Raw genomic sequence first — 23,886 nt, forward strand, 5'->3', positions numbered from 1 at the left:
GACTTTTATGTGTATTGCCGGGACCGACAATTCATTATAGCCGCAAGTAGTTTTAAATTACTTTTTTACCTTTAGAAAAGTCATTTTGTGCAGGGACTGTTGTAAACACGGGAAACATGCACCACTTTACAGGCATACTATAGACACCCCCCAGGTACGAAATTTAAAGGAATATTTCACTTTTATTGTTTCACTTTAAGCATTACTAAAATCGCTGCTCCCAAAAAAACGGCCGTTTTTAAAACTTTTTTGTTACATTGATACATGTCCCCTGGGGCAGGACCCAGGTCCCCAAACACTTTTTTATGACAATAACTTCATATAAGCCTTTAAAATTAGCACTTTTGATTTTTCATGTTCGTGTCCCATAGACTTTAACGGTGTTTGCTTGTTCGAACACATTTTTTGCCTGTTCGCATGTTTGACTAAAGGAGGGTTATAGCCCTTTTCAGTGTCCCATAGGGGGGATTTCTCTTAATTTCCTGTCCTATGGCCAAAACAGGAAGTAAGGAAATCCCTCAAAAGTCAGGGAATCCCGGTTTGCCTCCAGGGTCACCAGAACTAGTGTCCCTATTAGAAGATTTCCCCCCTATTTCTGTTCTAATGTCAGCCCAAATTGGGAATTTTACTTTCACTTTCGATGATAATGGTAAACAAGACAAATAGAAGAGGGTGAATCTCCCTAACGCAGGGCACAGACAGCAATGCAAACTGGCAGATGTTCTAATCCCTCCCCACTCTATTCAAAACAAGAAAAAAAAATGCCTTTAGTTACACTTTAAGAATTATTGTTTAGATTCTTGCAAAAGCCCAGTGATGACTGGATACCTTTAAGAATGTCTGTGTCTCCTTAAGTACCTTAGCAGTACCGTAGCTGGAATACTATGTTTTCTTTTCTCATTATACATAAGGACACCAAATTTAACACACTGGAAACATTCTTACTCATCTACGTACTCTAAACTGGGGAATTTTGCTTGGCCTAGAATCAAGGGATTGCTGGAAAAAAAGACTTAACTTTGCGCTCTTTTTCTTTATGCCATTTTCTTCACTGCATTGATACAGACTGAAGTAACAAACAAGGGACAGAAACTGGATGAGTTTCATTCCAAGGTTTATGAACTCAAAGAGCTGACCAAGAGCCAGGAGCCCCCTTCAGAACTGCAGGTCAGTATTCTGTTCTATACTGATATTAGAACTCTTTTCTAAAACCACATACTGCAGTTTGTGTTCTGCTGTGTGACAAGCCCAGCTCTGAAAATAGATGGGGCATAATGGTAACAGTAATCTTGCTGGTTCGAAATCCTCTACAGCATTACATTCGTTGAAGTTCTTAAAATCTGCAGTAAATGGGAATGATCGTAAGATGTTTTTAATTTTCAATGCTAACAGAAATAATGATAGATATAGCGCAGTTATCTATATTAGCCAATATTTATTCCCTGGAAGAAAAATATGAATCCTGATTGCTGGGGAAAAAAAAACATTTAAGAGATTGTAGTGCTGATTCAATCAGGTACAACACCTTTGTTATATGCCATATTGCTCTCTATTTTCAGCAATGTGATTGCTATTTTCAGCTCTCCTATAATAATGATTGTTCTTTCTTAGTGGATGTAGCCCATTTCTGAAGACTCGCTGTTGTAAGTGACCAACAGGTTGTTTATTGTGCTGAGAATTTTTTCTATTTTCTGTACATAGGGCTGTGTTTTTGTGTGTATCTGACTGGGTAATATGTGAAGAGGTTGTAAATGTCTCCCTTCTGTATGGGCTGCCTATGTATTCTTTGTCTATAATGACACATTGGGCAGTGTTTTTGGCCTTTGGGGTCCTCCTTTTTATTTTTGCTATGTTGGTATGTGTAATACTGGTGTTTGGTAGCTGGGCAACCACCTTCACCACAATTTTAAACTTCTCACCATTTTTTCTTTGGCCAGGACCTTGCTGACATAATTTACTGGAGAATGTGTTCAGCTTAGGGCTATAAACATTCCTGGGGGGTTGGGTAGCTTCTTCTTTTTGGCTGGAAAGATCATGTTTGCACCAACGGGATGGAGGTTGCTATGAGGCTCTGGGTGAATCTTCTAGTCAGGACATTTTTTGCATCTTTTTTGCACCATGTCCAAGGTTGATCTAGGCGTAGGGAAATACTATTCTTTTTTCACTTCTAACAATTCCTAGGTGAAACTGCCTACATTGGTTGTTATTTACAACTTTGATTATTCAACTTGTTGCTCCCCTGATTGCAAAGGTTTAAAACAGCCACCTTCCCTAGCATCTAATGCTTGAAATGCCTTATCTTTCTGACTCTGTCTGAAACCCTTCAGAAGATTTGTTGTCAGATACCAAGACCCCATCAGCTGAGTTTCATGAAGTGTTTTTTTTTTCTTCAAAACAGAAAACACCTGTTTTTGTAAATGGGTATGTGTGTTCCACTTTAAAAGAGGATTCCACTGTTCCCTTCTGTACCACGATGACTGGGCTATGTTCTTGTAGACCTAAATGTTCCATCAAAGTGTTTACTCTTCCTCCCCTATATAGAGATTCAGCAAATTTTACACTTCTGGAACCCGAAAGCGGCATTCATTTTAGCTTGGATCTAAAGACTCTCAATGCCTTTGTTCATCCTAAAAAGTTTTGGATGGAAACTATTCAGTCAATTAGTATCTCCCTTCATCACAGAGACTTTTTAGCAGAGAATTTTTGTATCCATCAGCATAAAGGATGCACATTTATACATTCCCATCCATCCAGGTCATCAGTTCTTCACTTTGCTCTGTGTGACAACTATTCTTTGGATGCTAATTGTCTCATGTAAGAGAATTAGTAACTGTTGCTTATTTTATTATTGTTATCATTTTCCTTAATCATTTTACAGATTACAATTGTGTATTTTTTTATTCTGTGATCTAGTTCATGGAAGCAGATTTAAGGCAGAAACTGGAGCATGCCAAAGAAATTTCCCAAGTGGCCAAGGGGACATTAAATGACTTTAGTCTTCAGAAGATGCAGCTGGAGACATTCATCGACCAGATGACTAACTGGCTTAATAAAGTTGAAGAATCCGTTTTAAAATATACAAACAGCCAGGAACCTGAAGACCTGAAAAAACTTAAGGTATCTAATTTTTGTGGCTAGTTGGCTCACAGCTAACCTTTTATCTATGGAGTATCACATTTTATCAAATGTATTATTTGTGTGATGAATGGATACCAACATAAAGAGCTAAACTGTTATTTAAATCTTAACTTTTGGATTGTGTTTGTGAAATAGACTGACAGTTCTATAGTAGCCTTCATTCAGTTGTTGACTAAAAGTCAACCATATGATTTGATAATGGCTTGCTATTGAAAACATATGTTAAATGTGATATTATCAGCCCATATGTTCTATTGCATGTGATAAGTGCCTTATGATGGGGGTCCCAAAGAAACACCAACCCGTTACTAATGTGCATTGAGCTTTTCCATACCCAAGGTAATCTCAAGGAGGATTTAGTTTTTTGGGTAATTTTTAGTGCAGCTTACTTGTCCTCGTTGTGTAAGTTAATTTGATACCACTGTCAGTGAATTTGTGAAGGGTCTGAGTAAAGTAAATGCCCAACACCTGATTTGACCCAAGAAAAAGAAATGGGTACCCAATAAGGTTTTATATATATATATATATATATATATATATATATATATATATATAAAATCAGCTTTTATTAATATCACTTCTTCCATTGAAGTAAAAAAACAATATCAGTAAGGGTCTTTTACATTTACAGCAAGCAAACATTCTAATAAGGCTACTAAGCGATAAGTTCCATATTGGGATATAGGGGGATCTTACTTATTTTATTTAGGATGTCAGTCCACCCAAATATTTCAATTTTTGGTAGATGTCATAGAGTATACATGGATGAATTAAATATCAAGAACAAGGTCCGAGCAATACTAATACACAAGGTTTTAGCAGAATGTTAATAAGTCAATCTCTGAGGGGAAAAAACACGCAAACATACAGAGCTATGGTAATTAAACTTATAGTTAGTGAGATAAGGCAGGGAGAGAGCTGAGGAATGTGAGGAAGGAAGAATCACAGAGGTAAGAGAGGTTGTAAAATTGTTGAGTAGGTGATTTAGAAAACGAATGTCCACATTTAGTCCATTATCTTTTGTGACAAATAGAATTATTATTCTTAGTTCAAAACTTTTCCTTTCCTGAGTAGTTTTAAAGTTCCTTTTAAGAACCAAAACATTCATGTCTTCCATGGTGTGAACAGTGATGTTCTAAAGGTGGGCAGAAATAATCACCCTTATATTCCTTAATGGTGTATCTGGGTAAATTCATTATTTTTCATAATTTCTGTCCTGTTTAAGAACTTAAGCTCCTCACCTTCATGACTTCCCCAGGTTTAATTACCATTGCTGTATCTGTTTTTGTGTGTGTGTTTTTTTTCCCCCAGAGATTGTCTTATTAACATTTTTTGTGCATCAGTTACATTTATTGAATGAACCCAAGCGCTGATATGGCAATGTAAATGTGCTGAGGATTAAAATAGAAAAAACCTTAATGATTAAGCTGCCACCATGTGTAAAGTGTTCTGTCACCCAATAGGATATGATATCTAATAATGGTACGCTCTAATCAATTTCCTATTTTACAGTGCACTAAAAATGTGATAAATACTGCATAGAAATAAGGTATATACTAATCCGTGCATATACAAGAAAGTGCTAAGTACAGTATATGCCTACAAACATATACAAATTAAAGTGCTAAATACTGTGCAACAATAATTAAATACTCCTCCACAGGTTGAGTGGAAAGTGCTAAGTGCAATATAAGCCTACAAACACATACAAATTAAAGTGCTAAGTGCTATGCAAAAATAATTAAATACACCTCCACAGATTGAGATAAACACAAATAAAGTGCTATGTGCTCTAAACCACTATAGTACTATAAATATATATACCACCACACAGAAAAATACAAAAATTGTGATTACAAATTAAATATAGAGTGTGGAATACAAATCAATAATAGAAAAAGTTCATCATAAATCGATATGTTGAATAACTCAGTGTAAGCAAAAACTCAGTCCACTCCCACAGGTGCAGCTGCTGGCCTCGAAAAAAGTATATAGATCTCACCACTATAGATGTTACTATTCAGTCTACTCATAGGATTTCACTTGTCTCATCAAACACAGCATTTCTCAGCCAGGCTCCTCATTAACATAGAAACAGAGCAGAAAAAAACATCATTGCGCAATGATCATAGAGCCCTGAACATTAAGCATAAGCAGATCCACTCACATATATAGAGATAATGACAGCGCATAAGAACAATCAGCTGATCAGAGCATTCCCAACACAGCCTTCACCGCCCGCTGTGTTCATGAAGATACTTTTTTCGTAATGACGTCTCTGGCTCCTGCTGATGCGTTGTGTCACGTCACGTGACTTTATCCTAAATCCTAAATCTTTATCCTGTTCAAGGAGATACTTCTCGGAATGACATCACTAGCTCCTCCTGATGCGTTGCGTCACATGTTACGTGATTTTATCCTAAAGTCACGTGACATGTGACGCAACGCATTGGTAGGAGCCAGTGACGTCATTTCGAGAAGTATTTCCGTGAACACAACGGGCGGTGAAGACTGTGTTGGGAATGCTCTCATCAGCTGATTGTTCTTATGCGCTGTCATTATCACTGTATATGTGAGTGGATCGGCTAATGCTTAATGTTCAGGGCTCTATGATCACTGCGCAATGATGTTTTTTTCTGCTCTGTTTCTATGTTAATGAGGAGCCTGACTGAGAAATACCATGTTTGATGAGACAAGTGAAATCCTATGAGGAGACATCTTTAGTGGTGTGATCTATATACTTTTTTCAAGGCCAGGAGTTGCACCTGTGGGAGTGGACTGAGTTTTTACTTACACTGAGTTGTTCAACATGTTGATTTATGATGAACTTTTTCTATTATTGATTTGTATTCCTCACTCTATATTTAATTTGTAATCACAATTTTAGTATTTTTCTGTGTGGTGGTATATATATTTATAGTACTATAGTGGTTTAGAGCACATAGCACTTTATTTGTGTGGCTATACATTTATCTCAATCTGTGGAGGTATATTTAATTATTTTTGCACAGCATTTATCACTTTAATTTGTATGTGTTTGTAGGCTTATATTGCACTTAGCACTTTCCACTCAACCTGTGGAGGAGTATTTAATTACTTTGTGCATCAGTACTACTTGGACCTTGAAGTAGAGGTTATACCCCAAAAGCTTGTCCAGAAAATGTGGATGTTAGTGCAAATAAAAAAGTCTCATGTCCAGGGGCAGACTGACCATTGGGCCACTCGGGCACTGTCCTAGGGGGCCCCATCAGGGTTGCCAGCCTCAGTAAAACTAGGGACAGTATGTAAAAATTTGTGTTTTTTTTTACATCTGTCTCTGAAATGTCCTTTACCGACATCCTTTTGGTCTAAAAATCCTGAGATTATAGCTGCCCCACCTCTCCAGTACCTTCTCAGCCAATAGAAAAATGTCTGTGTATACTGTGTGATTGTATACTGTGTGTGTGTGTTTGTGTATACTGTGTGGCCCCATAATCTCTGATTGCCTGTGGGGCCCCATAATCTCCTATTGACCGGGCGCCTCATGAGTTGTCAGTCCGCCCCTGCTAATGTCTCATGACCGTACTCAATTGTATTTGCAACAAGTGTACTAGCACGGCTACCCTCACCACAAGCATATCTCCTATTTAAAAATATGGGCTTAGTAATGGAAAAGTAAACTTTGTGACAAAATAGTAATTCAGTGTATTACAATCCAGGAGATGCAGAAAGAGTTTCAGGCCCAGCAAAGCAGCATTGACACAACACAGGAGAATCTGAATGCTCTTTGCCGACGCTACAGATCTGCTGAGCTTGAGGCTGTTGGAGCAGCTCTCACTGTACTGATCAAGAAATATGAAGCCACCAACCAGCTCTGCCTTAAAACACAAGCTACTCTGCAAGAAACACTGGAAAAACAATTTAATGGTAAGATATTTTATAATCAATTAAAGTTTGCGTAATGGAGATATCCAGGTAAACAGCTAAATGTACATTTGAAATTCATATATGTTTTCTGCTTTACCTGTCTAAATATTTATAATTGTGTGCAGCCAGTGCATAGCATACTAGCTCATTATGAATAACTTACCTGAGAACGAAGCCCCCAAAGCGGTCCTCCGTCTTCATCTTCGCTGCTGCCATGTATCCCCGAGTGACTTCCGGGTCTCACTGCTCCAGCAGTGTGATTCGCTGGAGCTGCGATGACGTCACTCCCACGCATGCGCACGGGAGCCGACACGAGCGGCATATTGACGTGATCTGCGTCCTGCTCAGTGCGCCTCCGCGCCGCTGTCTACGGTGCATGCGCCGTAGAGAGTGGTGCCTGTCTTTTTGTAAATATCTCCTAAACCGTATAGGTTTAGGAGATATTTCTTGGACCTACAGGTAAGCCTTAATCTAGACTTACCTGTAGGTCAAAGTGGTGTGTAAGGGTTTACAACCACTTTAATGATATGCTCTTAGGCCAGTTTTGCTGTGCCACACTCTGTGATCACAGATCATACAGTTTTTATACACCTAATATGCTTTTTCTATTTGATTATTGGTTTCTTATTTTTTAAAGCTGAACCCTAGGCAAACAGCTAACATATGTGAGAACTGTTTTACCTGCCAAAGGATTTGTTACTGCCTATCCAGTTCAGATTTACAGAGCATTTTTTGTGCTGTTTCTCTACTGTAGGTTTCATTTTTATCTACAGCTCTTGTCCCCATTGCCACCCTGTGACTGGAGAGTGAAAGGCGAAGCAGCAGAGCGATGAGCTCATCACTTTGTCACTCTGCTCTCTTCTTCTATTAGCATGCTTCTTGCAAGGCAGAAGATCAGATTGGCTTTGTGTGCTGCTTCTTCCTTCCCCAGTCTGAGCTCTATTGTACAGACTGCAAGAGATCGATCCAAAGTCAACTAAGGAACTTAAACTTCTGACATTTAGGGCCAGTTCAGACTGGTGTGCCTAAAAACGTGGTATGGGTTTTTTAAAAATTCATATTGTGTTCTCAATACATTGCGTTAAAATTTAATGCAACACATATGCATCGTAGAAGTGTTTTGTGTGCAGTTTGCATGCATTTTCATCCCTGGTCACCTGAGAAAAAATTGACATGTGACTCAAAAAATGCACCAAAAACACACCATGCTGCACTTCTACTGTGTTTCCATTGACTATAATGGAAGGTGCATTTTTGCTGTGTTTGTGAAACATAGCACCAATGATGCAACATGCAGAACTGTTTAAAACACAGCACACCTGCAGGGAAGGCAGTGAAGTGAACAGTTAGTGCTTTTTCACATGGGACGGATCCGTGATAATCCTCCCCGTGAACATCCGCTTGCTCACCGGCGATCGCTCTGTCGATCCCCGCTGAGCAGGAAGATGACAGGTCCATTTCTGCACACTGCACAGGGACGGACCTGTCAGAGTGCTGCTCTCCCCTATGGGAGATCGGATGACGACGGACCGCAGAGTCCATTGTCACCCGATCCGATCCGCAGACGGATGGAAAAGTAGTTTTTTTCTATGTCACACTTTCTCTTATCACTGCTGACATGCGACGTTCCATAGATTTCTATGGAACATCCGTTCAGGCCCGCCTAAAAAACTGACAGGCGGACCTGAAAGGATTGGTCATGGGAAAGAGGCCTTAACCTTGTTTCACACAAGTGCAGCTTGAAATCGAGCTACTTCAGTGCAATTTCAAAGCCACAGATCAGTGTGAGTTGGATCAGTCATTTCATTACGACTTCCAACTTCATTTAACAGTCAATGCAAGTCACAATAAAATTGCAGAAAACTAGTGCAGGAACCTTTTTTCAAAGACTTGTATCGCAATGATTTGAATGGTTCCATTGCCGAAAATAGAGTGCGACTTGCCTTCTAATTTGACAGTTCAAAATCGCATGACAAATTGCATTAGTGTGAACGAGGGCTTTAAGAGGATTTAAAGCTGACAATTTTTAAAGGGCTTTTGTTGCACTTGAAAGGTGGATTTTAGCTTAGCAAAAGCGTAGCAGTGTGAACAGGGCCTTAAAGTATAACTATAGTCAAAACATTTTTTTTCGTTTTGGATAGGGTGCAGAGGAATTAGAATGTTTGTAATGTTTTTTCTGTCTGTGTCTCCATTTATGAGATTCACCCTCTCTATTTGTCCTGTTTACCATTTTTATTGAAATCGAAAGTAAAGGAAAATTCAAAATTTTGAGTTATCCCCAGTAAAGTAACAGAGGGGAAATCTTCCAATTTGGACACTAATTCTGGTGACCTGGGGGTCCCCAAGGAATTCCCTTAATTTGCATGGATTTCCTCTCACTTCCTGTTTGGCTATGGCACAAGAAGTGAAGGTAAATCTCTGAAATGGGACACAGATGGTGGAAAAAATTAATCTGACAGGTGCTATAACCCTCCCTTGCTCTATCAAAAATGAAATGGGTTTTACTTCCTCTTTTTTCTCCTGCAAAGTAAAAGCATAATGGGCTAGTATGCATCACATGCTAGCCAATTATGTGGCACTCACCTGCGATGTCCCCGCTGTCTCCGCTGGTGGCTGCATCCATCTTCACCCTTCTTTCCGGTGCCGTGGACTCTGGTTACTGTGACTGGCCGAAGTCACGTGACTTCACTCCCGCGCATGTGCACGGGAGCTGCCGCTCACGGCACGGGCCCTTTAGAAGCGACACAATCATGCCCTTTCTTCAGTATATCGGCGTGAGCATATATGGTAAATATTGTGTATATATGGTATAAAACCATGCAGGTTTAGGAGATATTTCCAGTACCTACAGGTATACAGGTAAGCCTTATTATAGGCTTACCTGTAGGTAAAAGTGGTGTAACTATGTTTACAAACACTTTAATTTAAAATATATATAATTATGTACTGATGATTACTAGACATGTGCATTCGTTTTCGTCCAAATGCATTTTCGTCCGAATTTCAGCTATTTTCGTTTTCGTTTTGACAAACGATAACGAAAGCACAAAATCCGAAAAACGAAAGATCCGACATAAATAAATGCTTTATTTTCGTTTTCATTGTTACAACAGTTCGATATAGAATAGGAGATTCGACATGACTCTGACAACAATCTGTGTCTATAGAACCTGTGGTCGAATGTGCCTAACCTTACCTCTATTAGTCCAAGATTATATAGAGAAAATATTCGACAGAGAAAAAAGATTTGACAGAGAGAAAAGATTCTGCAAGTTACTGTCCTAAAAAGTGTTTGGGGACCCGGGTCCTGCCCCAGGGGACATGTATCAATGCAAAAAAAAGTTTTAAAAACGGAAGTTTTTTCAGGAGCAGTGATTTTAATAATGATTAAAGTGAAACAATAAAAGTGTAATATTCCTTTAAATTTCGTAGGGGGGGGGGGTTGTCTATAGTATGCCTGTGAAGGGGCTCATGTTTCTGGTGCTTAGAACTGTCCCTGCACAAAGTGTCATTTATGCAGGAAAAAAAGTCCTTTAAAATCACTCGCAGCTTTTATGAATTGTCGGCTCCGTAATACAGAGAACACTCATTGAAAGTCATTGATTAAAAATAAATAAATGAATAAAAAAAAAGCGTGGGGGTCCCCCAAATTCAATTACCAGGCCCTTCAGGTCTGGTATGGATATTAAGGGGAACCCTGCCTCAAATTTAAGAAAAAATTTGACGTGGGGTTCCCCCTAAATATCCATAACCAGACCCTTCAGGTCTGGTATGGATATTAAGCGGAACCCCGCATCAAATTTTAAAAAAAATTTACGTGGGGGTCCCCCTAAAAATTCATACCAGACCCTTTATCCGAGCACGCAACCTGGCAGGCCGCAGGAAAAGAGGGGGGACGAGAGAGCGGCCCCCCCTCCCTCCTGAACCGTACCAGGCCACATGCCCTCAACATTGGGAGGATGCTTTGGGGGTCTGTGACCCCTCAAAGCACCTTGTCCCCATGTTGATGAGGACAAGGGCCTCATCCCCACAACCGTGGCTGGTGGTTGTGGAGGTCTGCGGGCGGGGGGCTTATCAGAATATGGAAGCCCCCTTTAACAAGGGGACCCCCAGATCCCAGCCCCCCCCCCCCTGTTTGAAATGGTAAGGGGGTACAAAAGTACCCCTACCATTTCACAAAGAAAGTGTAAAAAATAGTTAAATAAGACAAACACACTTTTGAAAAATTCCTTTATTAAAAATTAAAAAAATTAAAAAAAGATTCCAGCGGCGGTAATCCACTCTTGCTATCCAGCGACGAACGGTCATCTCTCCAGCGATGGCTCATCTCATCCAGCGCAGCGAATCCATCCTTCTTCTGTCTCCATGGAGGAGACACTGCAGGGATTGCGGCGGCCTGACGTTTCTTATATACAGAGGGCGGGGCCACCCGTCACCTGACCCTGCCCCCCTCTGACGCAAGGGGAAACCTGGGGTTCCCTGTGACGTATGGGTGACCCTGCACCCCTCTGATGTAACACAGGCAGGTTTCCGTTACAGCAGAGGGGGCGGGGTCACCCATACGTCACAGGGAACCCCGGGTTTCCCCTTGCGTCAGAGGGGGGCGGGGTAAGGTGACGGGTGGCCCCGCCCTCCGTATATAAGAAACGTCAGGCCGCCGGAATCCTTGCAGTGTCTCCTCTGCGGAGACAGAAGAAGGATGGATTCGCTGCGCTGGATGAGATGAGCCATCGCTGGAGAGATGACCGTCCGTCGCTGGATAGCAAGAGTGGATTACCGCCGCTGGAATCTTTTTTTTATTTTTTTTATTTTTAATAAAGGAATTTTTCAAAAGTGTGTTTGTCTTATTTAACTATTTTTTACACTTTCTTTGTGAAATGGTAGGGGTACTTTTGTACCCCCTTACCATTTCAAACAGGGGGGAGCCGGGATCTGGGGGTCCCCTTGTTAAAGGGGGCTTCCAGATTCTGATAAGCCCCCCGCCCGCAGACCTCCACAACCACCGGCCACGGTTGTGGGGATGAGGCCCTTGTCCTCATCAACATGGGGACAAGGTGCTTTGAGGGGTCACAGACCCCCAAAGCATCCTCCCAATGTTGAGGGCATGTGGCCTGGTACGGTTCAGGAGGGAGGGGGGGCCGCTCTCTCGTCCCCCCCTCTTTTCCTGCGGCCTGCCAGGTTGCGTGCTCGGATAAAGGGTCTGGTATGGATTTTTAGGGGGACCCCACGTCATTTTTTTTTTAATTTGACGCTGGGTTCCCCTTAATATCCATACCAGACCTGAAGGGTCTGGTTATGGATATTTAGGGGGAACCCCACGTCAAATTTTTTCTTAAATTTGAGGCAGGGTTCCCCTTAATATCCATACCAGACCTGAAGGGCCTGGTAATTGAATTTGGGGGACCCCCACGCTTTTTTATTTATTTATTTATTTATTTTTTATCAATGACTTTCAATGAGTGTTCTCTGTATTACGGAGCCGACAATTCATAATAGCTGCGAGTTCGGCTTTTATAATGAATAAATGTGACTTTTCCGGAAGTTGGGGCCTATACAAGAAATGCATATTCTGTAGGGATCAGCATAAGACAATATTTATCTTATTATTGTTTAATACATTGCAAAGCCATATAGTGATAGCTTCCCAATATCACCTATCTATTCTTCGCTATTGTAGGCTAACAGATCTTCCCAATATCACCAATAAATTTCTTTATTGTAAGCTATTATAGGCATGGAACAGTATTCTTCTATGTGATAGCTAATTGTTCTTGCCATAATAAAAAATCAAAAATAACATATGCATGATGTTTTGTTTCAATATAGATGCTATGTATGAATTTGAGGAATGGTTTGAATCTGTAAAAAGGGATATTCAAGGCTCATCAGATTGGTCTGGAGATAGCAAAACTTTGGAAGCCAAAATACAACATTTGCAGGTGAACTTATAAGCACACGCATTTTTTTGAGAGCTTTTACATATGTTTGTGATAGTTTGTATACACTTAAATATATTGACTTTTGATTTTGAATGGCAAATTTAAAATGAATCAAGGAAAGCAAAATGGCAGTGCTACCTATTGCAGTTAATGACAACTGGAATCTATGGACAGTTTAATAAAGTACTTTGGCAGCATTATTTGTTACATAACATCCATATTATACACACTGTGCTGCATGTTACTTACTCCGGGGTGCTGCACGCTGCTCTACATGAGATATTCTGGCCCACTACACTTTGTACAAAGTAGTGTACATTACATATTCCTGGCCACTGCATACTGTATGCCGATCTGTATTACATTCCCTGGATCATAGCGTCTGTACACTATCCTCTACACCAGGGGTCTCCAAACTATGGCCCTCCAGTTGTTCAGGAACTACAATTCCCATCATGCTTAGTCATGTCTCTGAATATCATTGTTTTACAATGCCTCATGGGAAGTGTAGTTCCGCAACAGCTGGGGGGGGCGTAGTTTAGAGATCCCTGCTACACTAACTATACACTAACTCATGCTGCTCAAAGGTGAGCTGTGACAAACGGCTGATCTCAATAATGAGGGGTACTCGTCAAGTCACAGCTGCAGCACTCAAGGAAAAGAAAATCCTGATGGCAGCACTCCCTGAGATCCAAAAAAGCCTTTATTTAATGGTACAAAAAATGTATAAAAAGCACACAGATGTAGATGCGGAGGAGGGGGGTTAAAGAGTTTCACGCGAGGCTGTGCACAGTTAATCCCCCTCCCCTGCCTGTTTATACATTTTTTTGTAGCATTGAATAAAGGCTTTTTGGATCCCAGGGAGGGCTGCCAGCTGGGTTTTCTTATTTTATACACTACATACCGCTGAACTTTGTATACTGTGCTATACATAAACGTTCATTTGGGAAAAAGCAGTAAAATACAACCACAGTAAAGCAGAAAGCAAAGCTTGTAGCAAATATTGCTGCCTCTAAGCACATATAGTACAGACCGTACATAAAAGCAAGCTTTTTAAAACATGACCACATTTTGATAAAATTATTAACATCAAACAGATCTCTTTTAGGCCTCTTTTAGTCTCTACCACCCCTCTGAAAAGCAATTTGCGGTGGATCGCTTTTTCAGAGGTGGTTTAAAGATGTTCAGGAGGAGTTGCTGCCACCTTTCGTATGCCTGTTTATTTCCCAAGGGTATTTTACATTTAAAGCGGGGTTCCGCCCTAAAGTGGAACTTCCGCTGATCGGGGTGGAGATACCTGTCAAAGATGGGTATTTACACCCACTTCCGGGGGTCATTTCCTGTCCTGCCGCGCTGTCTGCTGGGACACACACGGGTCCCAGTGACAGCACGGACAATTCCTATTGCGCTGCGCGACTCGCGCATGCGCAGTAGGGAACCGGGAAGTGAAGCCGATTCGCTTCACTTCCTGATTCCCTCACCTAGAATTGTGACGGCAGCAGCCGAGAGCCGAGCGATCAATCGGCCTCGGCTGCCGGCATCGCTGGAACCCGGGACAGGTGAGTGTCCATTTATTAAAAGTCAGCAGCTATAGTATTTATAGCTGCTGGCTTTTAATATTTTTTTTTTAGGTGGAATCCCTCTTTAAGTCCTTCCTGCTGCTTCCCCCCAGCTAGCATTCCAATCATGTGACCACTGTGGCTGTCACAGCGGTCAGATAATTGGAAGCTCCCGATTGCAAGTATCCATCAGGAGCTTTCTATGACATTTTACCTAGTGTGTTGGGAACACGCAGTGAGCATGCTCCTAGCAGAGAAATCAGTTTCCCATGGATGCACATATGCAGCCCACCTGCCCAGAGGCTTCATCAGTGGCGGCTGATGACGTTTTTGGATGGGGGGCGCCAGACCCCACCCATCGTTTTTGACCCCTCCCGTTTCTCATAAAGCACACCACTTATAGAATCCACCCACTCCGTCCCCTGTATTCCACTTACTTCCACCCATAGTGTCAGAAGTATACAGCTCAGATCTCAGAACAGAGTATACAGTCCCAGCATCACAGGACAGATTATATATCTCAGCATTACAGAACAGATTATATATCTCAGCATCACAGGACAGAGTATATAGCTCAGCCTTGCAAATCATGGTATATAGCCAGCCCCCCAGATCATGGGTTTTACTTCCTCTTTGTTTCCCTGCAAAGGTAAAGCATAATGGGCTACCATGCATCTCATAGTAGCCCATTACACAGGAGCCAGCCATGTCACCGCTGTCCCCTCTTCCATGAATCGTCCATCTTCCTTCTGGGTATTGTGGCTCCGGGGCTGTGATTGGCCGCAATGACGTCACTCCTGCACGCGGGAGCCACCACTAACGGCATGATCGCCGTTAGCAATGGCACGCTCAGTGCGCCTGCGTGCCGCTGTCTACGGCACATGCGCCGTAGACAGCGGTGCCTGACTTTTGCAAATATCTCCTAAACTGTGTAGGTTTAGGAGATATTTCTTGCACCTACAGGCAAGCCTTAATCTAGGCTTACCTGTAGGTAAAAGTGGTCTGTAAGGGTTTACAATCACTTTAAATTCCAGCATGACTACCCACAAGGCCAGCTCCATGATCTGAAGAGTTTGACACAGAAAAATTCAAGTGGTCTGCCCAGATCCATAACCTCAACCTTACTTACCTTACACCTTTGGGTGGAATAAAAAAAACAACTGTGAACCAAGTCCTTATATCCAACATCAGTGCCTAACGTTAAAAATGCAATGCCCACAAATAAAATCCAAAACCATGCTGGAAGCCTTCCCGGATAAGTGGAGACTGTTGTAGCTATGTGGGGAGGGGGTAAAAAAAAAAACTTAAGACCCCTTTCACACTGGGGAATTTTTCAGGCACTACAGTGCTAAAAATAGCACCTGCATAGTGCCCTGAAAAAAGCCTCAGCTGCAAACCCAGTGTGAAAGTCCAAGTGCTTTCACACTGGGACGCTGCGCTGGCAGGGCAGAGCTTCTTTGCAGCTGTGGATGAGCGGTGAATAAGGCCCATTTTTTTGCTTTCATTTTTTCAAATGACAATTTATTTATTTTTTATTGCATTTAAGTCCAAATATGAGATCTGAGGACTTTTTGACCTCAGATCTCATATTTAAGAGGACCTGTCATGCGTTTTTCTATTACAAGGGATGTTTACATTCCTTGTAATAGGAATAAAAGTGACCCACATTTTATTTTAAATGTTTTAAAATGTTTATAATTTTTTTTTTTAAATCAATAAAATAAAGTAAAATAAATAAGACGAGCTCACGCGCAGAAGTGAATGCATACGTGAGCAGCGCCCGCATATGAAAACGGTGTTCAAACCACACATGTGAGGTATCACCGCAATCAGTAGAGCAAGAGCAATAATTCTAGCCCTATATCTCCTCTGTAACTCAAAACATGCTACCTGTAGAATTTTCTAAACGTTGTCTATGGAGATTTTAAGGGTAAGTTTGACACCATCTCACCAGCGGCGCAATTTTGAAGCATGACATGTTGGGCATCAATTTACTCGGTATAACATTATCTTTCACAATATAAAAAAAAAATGGGCTAACTTTACTGTTGTCTTATTTTTTCATAAAAAAAGTGAATTTTTTCCAAAATAAAAAAGTGCGCTTGTAAGACCACTGCGCAAATACGGTGTGACAAAAAGTATTGCAATGACCGCCATTTTATTCTCTAATGTATTAAAAAAAATGTATAATGTTTGGGGGTTCTAAGTAATTTTCTAGCCAAAAAAAATTGTTTTTAACTTGTAAACACTGAGTCTAAAAAACAGGCTCGGTCCTTAAGTGGTTAAATTACTGGGAAGATGTATAATTAATATCATTTAATTAGCGCTTCCAGTGCTTCTCTATAGATATTCAGTACAAAGGCTGATTAATTGAATATTAATTGACTGGATCACATTTAGCAGGTTTATAGAAAAAGTGCCTGAAAATGTAGTTCATAAACAGAAAGGAGATTTCCAGCCTGGGAAAATCACCAAGAACCTCAAAGCAAATGCTCAATTGTTAGATTATTGCAGACATCTAGCTTAAAAAATAAATAAATACATTTATATCAAAAATCCTGGGGTAGTGGGTTCTTTTAGTCCCAACCTCCCCGGAGTGATCTGTGATTGAACTTTATGAACCGAATATCCCTCATGCTGCATGGCACGCAAGATCTCGTTACTTACCTTCCAGCAGCTCCGCTCGGGCCGAAGAACGGAGCTGCCGACGTCAATTCCAGTTTTCGTCTATTACACGAAACCCAGAAGAAACCTCTAGATTTAAATAACCATGCTCCCACCCCTAGTGATTCTACGAGCGGAAGCTATTCGGCGCTTTGTATTGCGCCTCAAGGTGGGTTAAGAGTCCACAAATGAAGCACTACATCTGCAATCTCATGATTACATTGGCACAGTGCTTCCCATAGTGCACTGTGTCGGGCGCCTGAACACAGTGCACTTAGTTAAAGGATTTTCTTTTCTTAAAGGGGCAGTTTTAAATTTTTTTTTTTTACGTTTTTGTTTGTGACTACAGGAGGAGGGGGGATAGTGCCTGGGCACCCCCTATGGACAGGCCGCCACTGGGCTTCATATAGACCTTCAAGTGGAGGGGACAGGTCAAAGTGGTTGTAAACCGTTACCTAAATCCAATGAAGTGACTGGCCTCAGGTGCACATAGAGGAAGCAAACCCTGCTCCTGTACTTGTTTATCTGGAGCCATTTCTTCTCTGCATCCGTTCAAAGTGCAGATGTTATATAGCTTGTCTGAGCTTCTGGAAAGAAGGGGGCAGAGACCTGAAGTTACACTCTGGAAAGCTCAGTAAGGAGAGCGTTGACAGCTGATTGGAAGGAAGGGACACACCCCCTTCACACAGCGCACAGAAACAGAGCTGAGGCTGTTAATCACAGGCAGGGTGGGGCGCCAGCGATTCCTTCCCTGTCACCTTTTTTCTCATGGTGTCTGGAATGAAGCAGCAGACAGAAATAACACTTAGTGCTCTGGATTTAAACAAGTATACACTATAAAAAGATATGCTTTATTCATATTTCATGCAAGAGGTTTACAACCACTTTAAAAACAAAGCCAAAGGTGGTGGCAACATGGTCCTTTTGACCTCAGTGGACAAGTTTGCCATGTCACTTTGTAATTTGGTGGTTGGGGGTTAAAGATGCTAATCAATCTCCTGTTTTTACTGCCACCCAGCTGCCCGTGTGACCTTAGCCTTTCATCTAAAAAATACATAAAAAGACATTTAAATAAATTTGGGAAATTTACCAAGTAAATGCACTACCAAGTAAATAGCGTGAGATTCCACAGTGAGGTTTGGTACGGGTAGCATTCTTTCTTTCTTCTCCACAATCCCCCTGTGAGGTTTTTGTTTTTTTCTGTAGACCAGTGGACACCCAATTTTATAATATTTTTTTCTAATTCCCAACAAATGTACACTATTTATTTTCTATATATTTTAACACAGGCTGTATTGGACTCAGTCAATGAAGGCCAAAGTAAATTGGATAAGGCAACAGACGAAGGAGAGAAACTTTACTACTGTTTGCCAAAGCCACTTGTGCTCAGTATTCAGGAGAAAATATCAAAAGCAGAAAAAGAGTTCCAGGGTTTCAAGAAGCACTGTCTGAAGGACAAGCAGGCTCTTGAGGATTGTGTGTCTGAGCTTGGAAGGTGAGTGGTTGTACCCAGGTATATCAAATACATCATTCCGCTGCTGTCAAGCTGTTGCTTTATGAGGAGAGTTCAATATTGATTCTGAAAAAGATACTCCATAAAAGTTTTATCCTGTGTTGAGTTCTGATGATGGGGGAGTAGTTCTGCCCCCAAAACTTATTAGACTCGTTCCTCATGTTTTGACCTGGTGCTCCTTTCTGTATTTTATTGATTTGAGCTCTTGCCTTGTGCCCTTTGAGGGAAGCCTTGCCACTTTAGCAACGCTGTTGAGCTTGTTTGAAGTTTTCCTTCATCTGAATACATGTGCAAATCTAAAAGTTCTCAGTGCCTCTTTGAGTATGTTGTTCTGGAGTGGAATGCATGGCGACCAACCAGCTTCTAACTTTTCTTTTCAAAGCTTAAAACATCTGTGGTCAAAATGTAACTTCATATATTCATTTCTACATACAATTTCAATTATTTCTAGTCTACTGCTATTATTCTGAAGGTTTTTGAAATATGTAAACTTACTTTGTGAAGATCCCACACACTTACTTCCTTGAATTCTGTGACACGTATTTACTATGCCCTGTGAGTAGGCACTGCTGTGTAACACATTTCACAGAGCCAGCCTTCTGAACTACAGAGGTTCTTAGAGGAGGAGCTTCAGGAGGCAGAGTCAGTACAGGAATCACTGCTTGCAGGCAGCAAGGTACCATGGGGCATGTAGTCCTTATAAACTGAAAGTAAACAGCAGAGAAAAAGCTGCAAAGCATGCAGGGTAGTGATGGACGAACTTCCGACGGGACGTTTCGCGAACGCGAAACGCGAACGGACACAAACGTTCGCGAAAACGACCGTTCGCCGCGGGCTCCATTGACTTCAATGGGAGGCGAATTTCGCAAACCTTTAGGTCGAATTTGCGGCCACGGGGTAATTATTAGGGGGTAGCACGTAGTCCCACCACCTGGACAATAGCATAATACATGTATGAGGTGAATTTGGGATCGATAACTACAAGCATTTTTTTTTTATTTGGGAAATTGTTCTGACAATTCAGGACTATGGAGCTAATGAAGGCAATGGAGGAGAGGGAAGGTCAGGGACCAGGGTAGGCAAACAAGAGGGTGCAGGAGATACAGAGCACTGACAGCAGCACCGTAATACAGAGCACTGACATCAGCACCGTGACATACAGCGCTGACAGCAGCTCCGTGACATACAGCGCTGACAGCAGCTCCGTGACATACAGCGCTGACAGCAGCTCCGTGACATACAGCGCTGACAGCAGCTCCGTGACATACAGCGCTGACAGCAGCTCCGTGACATACAGCGCTGACAGCAGCACCGTGACATACAGCGCTGACAGCAGCTCCGTGACATACAGCGCTGACAGCAGCTCCGTGACATACAGCGCTGACAGCAGCTCCGTGACATACAGCGCTGACAGCAGCTCCGTGACATACAGCGCTGACAGCAGCTCCGTGACATACAGCGCTGACAGCAGCTCCGTGACATACAGCGCTGACAGCAGCTCCGTGACATACAGCGCTGACAGCAGCTCCGTGACATACAGCGCTGACAGCAGCTCCGTGACATACAGCGCTGACAGCAGCACCGTAAGCAGCCCCAGGAGGAAGTCAGCACAGCACAGGGATGGTGTGATCCCCTCATAATAAGAACCCCCAGGAGGAAGTCAGCACAGCACAGGGATGGTGGGAGCCCCTCATAATAAGAACACCCAGGAGGAAGTCAGCACAGCACAGGGATGGTGGGAACCCCTCATAATAAGCAGCCCCAGTAGAAATATGACACCGCTCAACCTCTTCAAAGAGGAGGGTAGGGGCATATAGTACGGTGTGCTTTTTTGGGTCAGGGAAGTGAGCCAAATGAATTAAGAAGGTCTGTGTGCTTGATTCCAAAAATTGTTTATAGACATATACATGGTCTACTGATCACATGTGTTGAATTCCTCCGAGATCCATGCCTCATTCATTTTTAGAAATGTGAGGTAGTTAACACTGTGGTGAGCTAGGCGAGTACGCTTATCGGTCACAATCCCCCCTGCTGCGCTGAACGTCCTTTCGGACAGGACACTGGATGAGGGGCAAGCCAACAGTTCGATTGCAAATTGGGCAAGCTCTGGCCAGAGGTCAAGCCTGCCCACCCAGTAGTCTAGGGGTTCATCACTCCTCAGAGCGTCCACATCGGCCGTTAACCCAATGTAGTCGGACACCTGACGGTCTAGGCGTTCCCTGATGCTGGATCCGGATGACACCTGTCGATGGGTCGGCTGAAAGAATGACCTCATATCCGAAGTCACCAACACATCTTCAAACCGGCCTCTTCTTGCAGGCGCTGTTGGATTGGTACCCGCAAATCCTTCTCTGGGAGTGGGAATTGCTCCTCTGCCAGCGCACGCAAAAGCAGAATGCAGCATTTCTCGAAGCAAGGCCTGGAAGTGCTGCATTCTGACAGCCCTCTGCGACGGCGGTAACATTTCCGCCATTTTGTGTTTGTACCGGGGGTCTAAGTACGTTGCCACCCAGTACTGGTCCTTGACCCTCATGCTTTTTATACGGGGGTCCCTATTAAAACACTGGAGCATGAAGGCCCCCATTTGCACTAAAGTGGAAGCGGTGTGGTGGCCTGGCTCCTGCTCATCATCCAGGATAATGTCGTCCTCTTCATTCTCCTCTCCCCATCCTCGCACAACAGGGATCCCAGAAAGGTTTAAAGCATGCTCTTCTTGCTCCTGCTCATCCGCCCCGGCACCATCCTCCTCTGACTCCTCATCAGACTCCTGTTGTTGACTTGTCTCAGATAGAGTAGCCCCCCCTGGGAATTCATCCAGCATTGCGACTTCCTCATCTTCCCGCTCCTGCTCCTCCACAGCCTGATCAATGACACGACGCAATGCACGCTCCAGAAAGAAGGCATAAGGTACCATGTCACTGATGGCGCCATGGCTGCGACTGACCAGTTTGGTGATCTCCTCAAATGGCCGCAGAAGTCTGCATGTGTCGCGCATGAGCAGCCACTGGCGCGGTGAAAAAAAACCCAGCTCCCCAGAACCGTTTCTTTCGCAGAGTTCATACAGGTAGACGTTAACTGCACGTTTCTGCTGGAGCAGCCTATCAAGCATATAGAAGGTTGAGTTCCATCGCGTCGGGCAATCGCAAATAAGACGTCTGACCGGCAGATGGTGTCGCCGCTGAATGTCAGCAAGGCGAGCCATGGCCGTGTAAGATCTTCTGAAATGGGCCGAGATTTTCCTTGCCTGCCGCAAGATGTCCTGGACCCCAGGGTATTTGACAAGGAATCGCTGCACGACCAAGTTTAAGACGTGTGCCATGCACGGCACGTGCGTGATTTTGCCCTGTTTCAATGCGCTAAGCAGATTGGCACCGTTGTCACACACCACTTTACCAACTGTCAAATTGAGCGGTGTTAGCCACTCATCTGCCTGTGAACGCAAAGCTGAAAGGAGTGCCGGGCCAGTGTGGCTCTTTGCTTCCAGGCACAACAGACGCAGCACGGCATGGCAACGTCTCACCTGGCATGTGGAATAGGTTCTGGGGAGCTTGGGCGGTGCAGTGGAAGAGACGCTAGCAGCGGAAAAGGAGGAGGCAGCTGAGGAGGAGAGGGAGGAGGATGGAGTAGGAGGAGGAGAAGAAGAGTCAGGCCTGCATGCAATCCGTGGCGGTAAAACCAAATCTACACGGGTGCCACGGGTTACATGCTTGACGGCCGTCAGAAGGTTCACCCAGTGGGCAGTAAAACTGATATACCTTCCCTGCCCGTGTTTGCTAGACCACGTGTCTGTGGTCAGATGTATCTTGGCACCGACACTGTGTGCCAGAGATACATTCACTTGCCGCTGAACATGGCCATATAGCTCTGGGATGCCCTTCTCTGAGAAATACTTCCTTCCTGGGACCTTCCATTGTGGTGTTCCAATGGCCACAAATTTGCGAAAGGCCTCCGAGTCCACCAGTTTATATGGCAGTAGTTGGCGGGCTATGAGTTCTGACAAGCCAGCCGCCAACCGTTGGGCAAGAGGGTTATCCGGCGTCATCATTTTTTTACGCTCAAACATTAGGCCCACGGAAGCCTGCCTTTTTGCAGAAAAATGTGAGCTTGGCGTGATGGAAGGTGGAGTGGAGGACAATTGTGAGGAGAGAGGAGAAGGAGAAGTAGAAGACGAGGCTGGACGGTGAGAGCCTGCAGTGTGGCTTTGTGTGTTCCGTTGCTCCCACTGGGCTCGGTGATGGCTGCTCATGTGCCTTCTTAAGGCGGTCGTCCCTAGGTGAGTATTGGGCTTACCGCGACTAACGCGTTGACTGCAAAGATTGCAGATGGCAACGCTATTGTCAGCAGCGGACACGTTAAAAAAAGCCCACACTGCGGAGCCATGTGCCGGTGTCCTGGGAGCGCCAGATGTGACCGTACATGGTCGATGACTCGCTCCTGATACATTTGCAGTCTGCTTTGTCCCTGCTGTGCAATGTAAGTCATTGCTGCTTCTCCTCCCTATCTGCTGGTCCATATCTCCCTCTGAACTCCCCTCCTCTTCCTCTCTTGTGGGCACCCACGTGACATCACTAGACACGTCATCATCAACGTCACCTTCCCCACCGCTATAAGTAGAGTAGGCAGCAACACCGGGGACCAACCTCCTCCTTGGGCTGATCTGGGTACTGGCGTCAGACTGCTGAGTAGCGCTTGTTGCTACCTCCTCTTCCTGATCCAATACCAAGAGTGGCTGCGCATCAGAAATGTCCTCTTGATATGGATCGGAAAATAATTCCAGTGACTCAAGCGGAAGGTATGTGGTGGTGGTGGTGGTGGTCGTGTTGTTGGTGGTAGTGTCTTTGGGGGTGCACATAGCAGAGAGTGAAGAAGAGGGTGCAGATCGAGAGGATGAGGAGGGTGCAGAAGAGTAAGGCTGAGCGAGCCACTCAACCAAGTCTGGTGCATCCTTTAAAGTAATTGAACGCACCTTCTGCAACTTCCCACTTTGGCTCAAGCCTGTTGCTCCTGCCCTACCCCTACCACCCCTGCGGAAGGGCCTGCCTCTTCCTCTGCATGTCATTTTTTAAATGACCCTGTGACAAAACTCTTAGTCCCTATACCGCTGAAGGACTGCTGCAGTATAGGTGAGCGGTCAGCAGTGGTGCACGTCAACCCTATCTATTGTGGA

At 43.4% G+C, this 23,886-nt stretch overlaps 1 protein-coding gene across 15 annotated transcripts in view; it reads left to right on the forward strand.

Moving 5' to 3' along the window:
* The window catches only part of SYNE1 (spectrin repeat containing nuclear envelope protein 1), a 663,643-nt gene that overhangs the window by 342,635 nt on the left and 297,122 nt on the right, over positions 1-23,886 (forward strand). For all 15 annotated transcript variants that reach the window (XM_077486324.1, XM_077486337.1, XM_077486323.1 and 12 more), the window contains 5 exons: positions 1,066-1,167; positions 2,914-3,117; positions 6,837-7,044; positions 12,871-12,983; positions 18,496-18,701. In XM_077486324.1, coding sequence (XP_077342450.1) covers positions 1,066-1,167; positions 2,914-3,117; positions 6,837-7,044; positions 12,871-12,983; positions 18,496-18,701 — 833 coding nt within the window. The remainder of the gene's footprint in view (positions 1-1,065; positions 1,168-2,913; positions 3,118-6,836; positions 7,045-12,870; positions 12,984-18,495; positions 18,702-23,886) is intronic.

Source organism: Lithobates pipiens, unplaced genomic scaffold, assembly GCF_037356315.1.
Source record: "Lithobates pipiens isolate NorthernLeopardFrog02 unplaced genomic scaffold, aLitPip1_a1.2 Scaffold_18, whole genome shotgun sequence".
NCBI classification, from domain to species: Eukaryota; Metazoa; Chordata; class Amphibia; order Anura; family Ranidae; genus Lithobates; species Lithobates pipiens.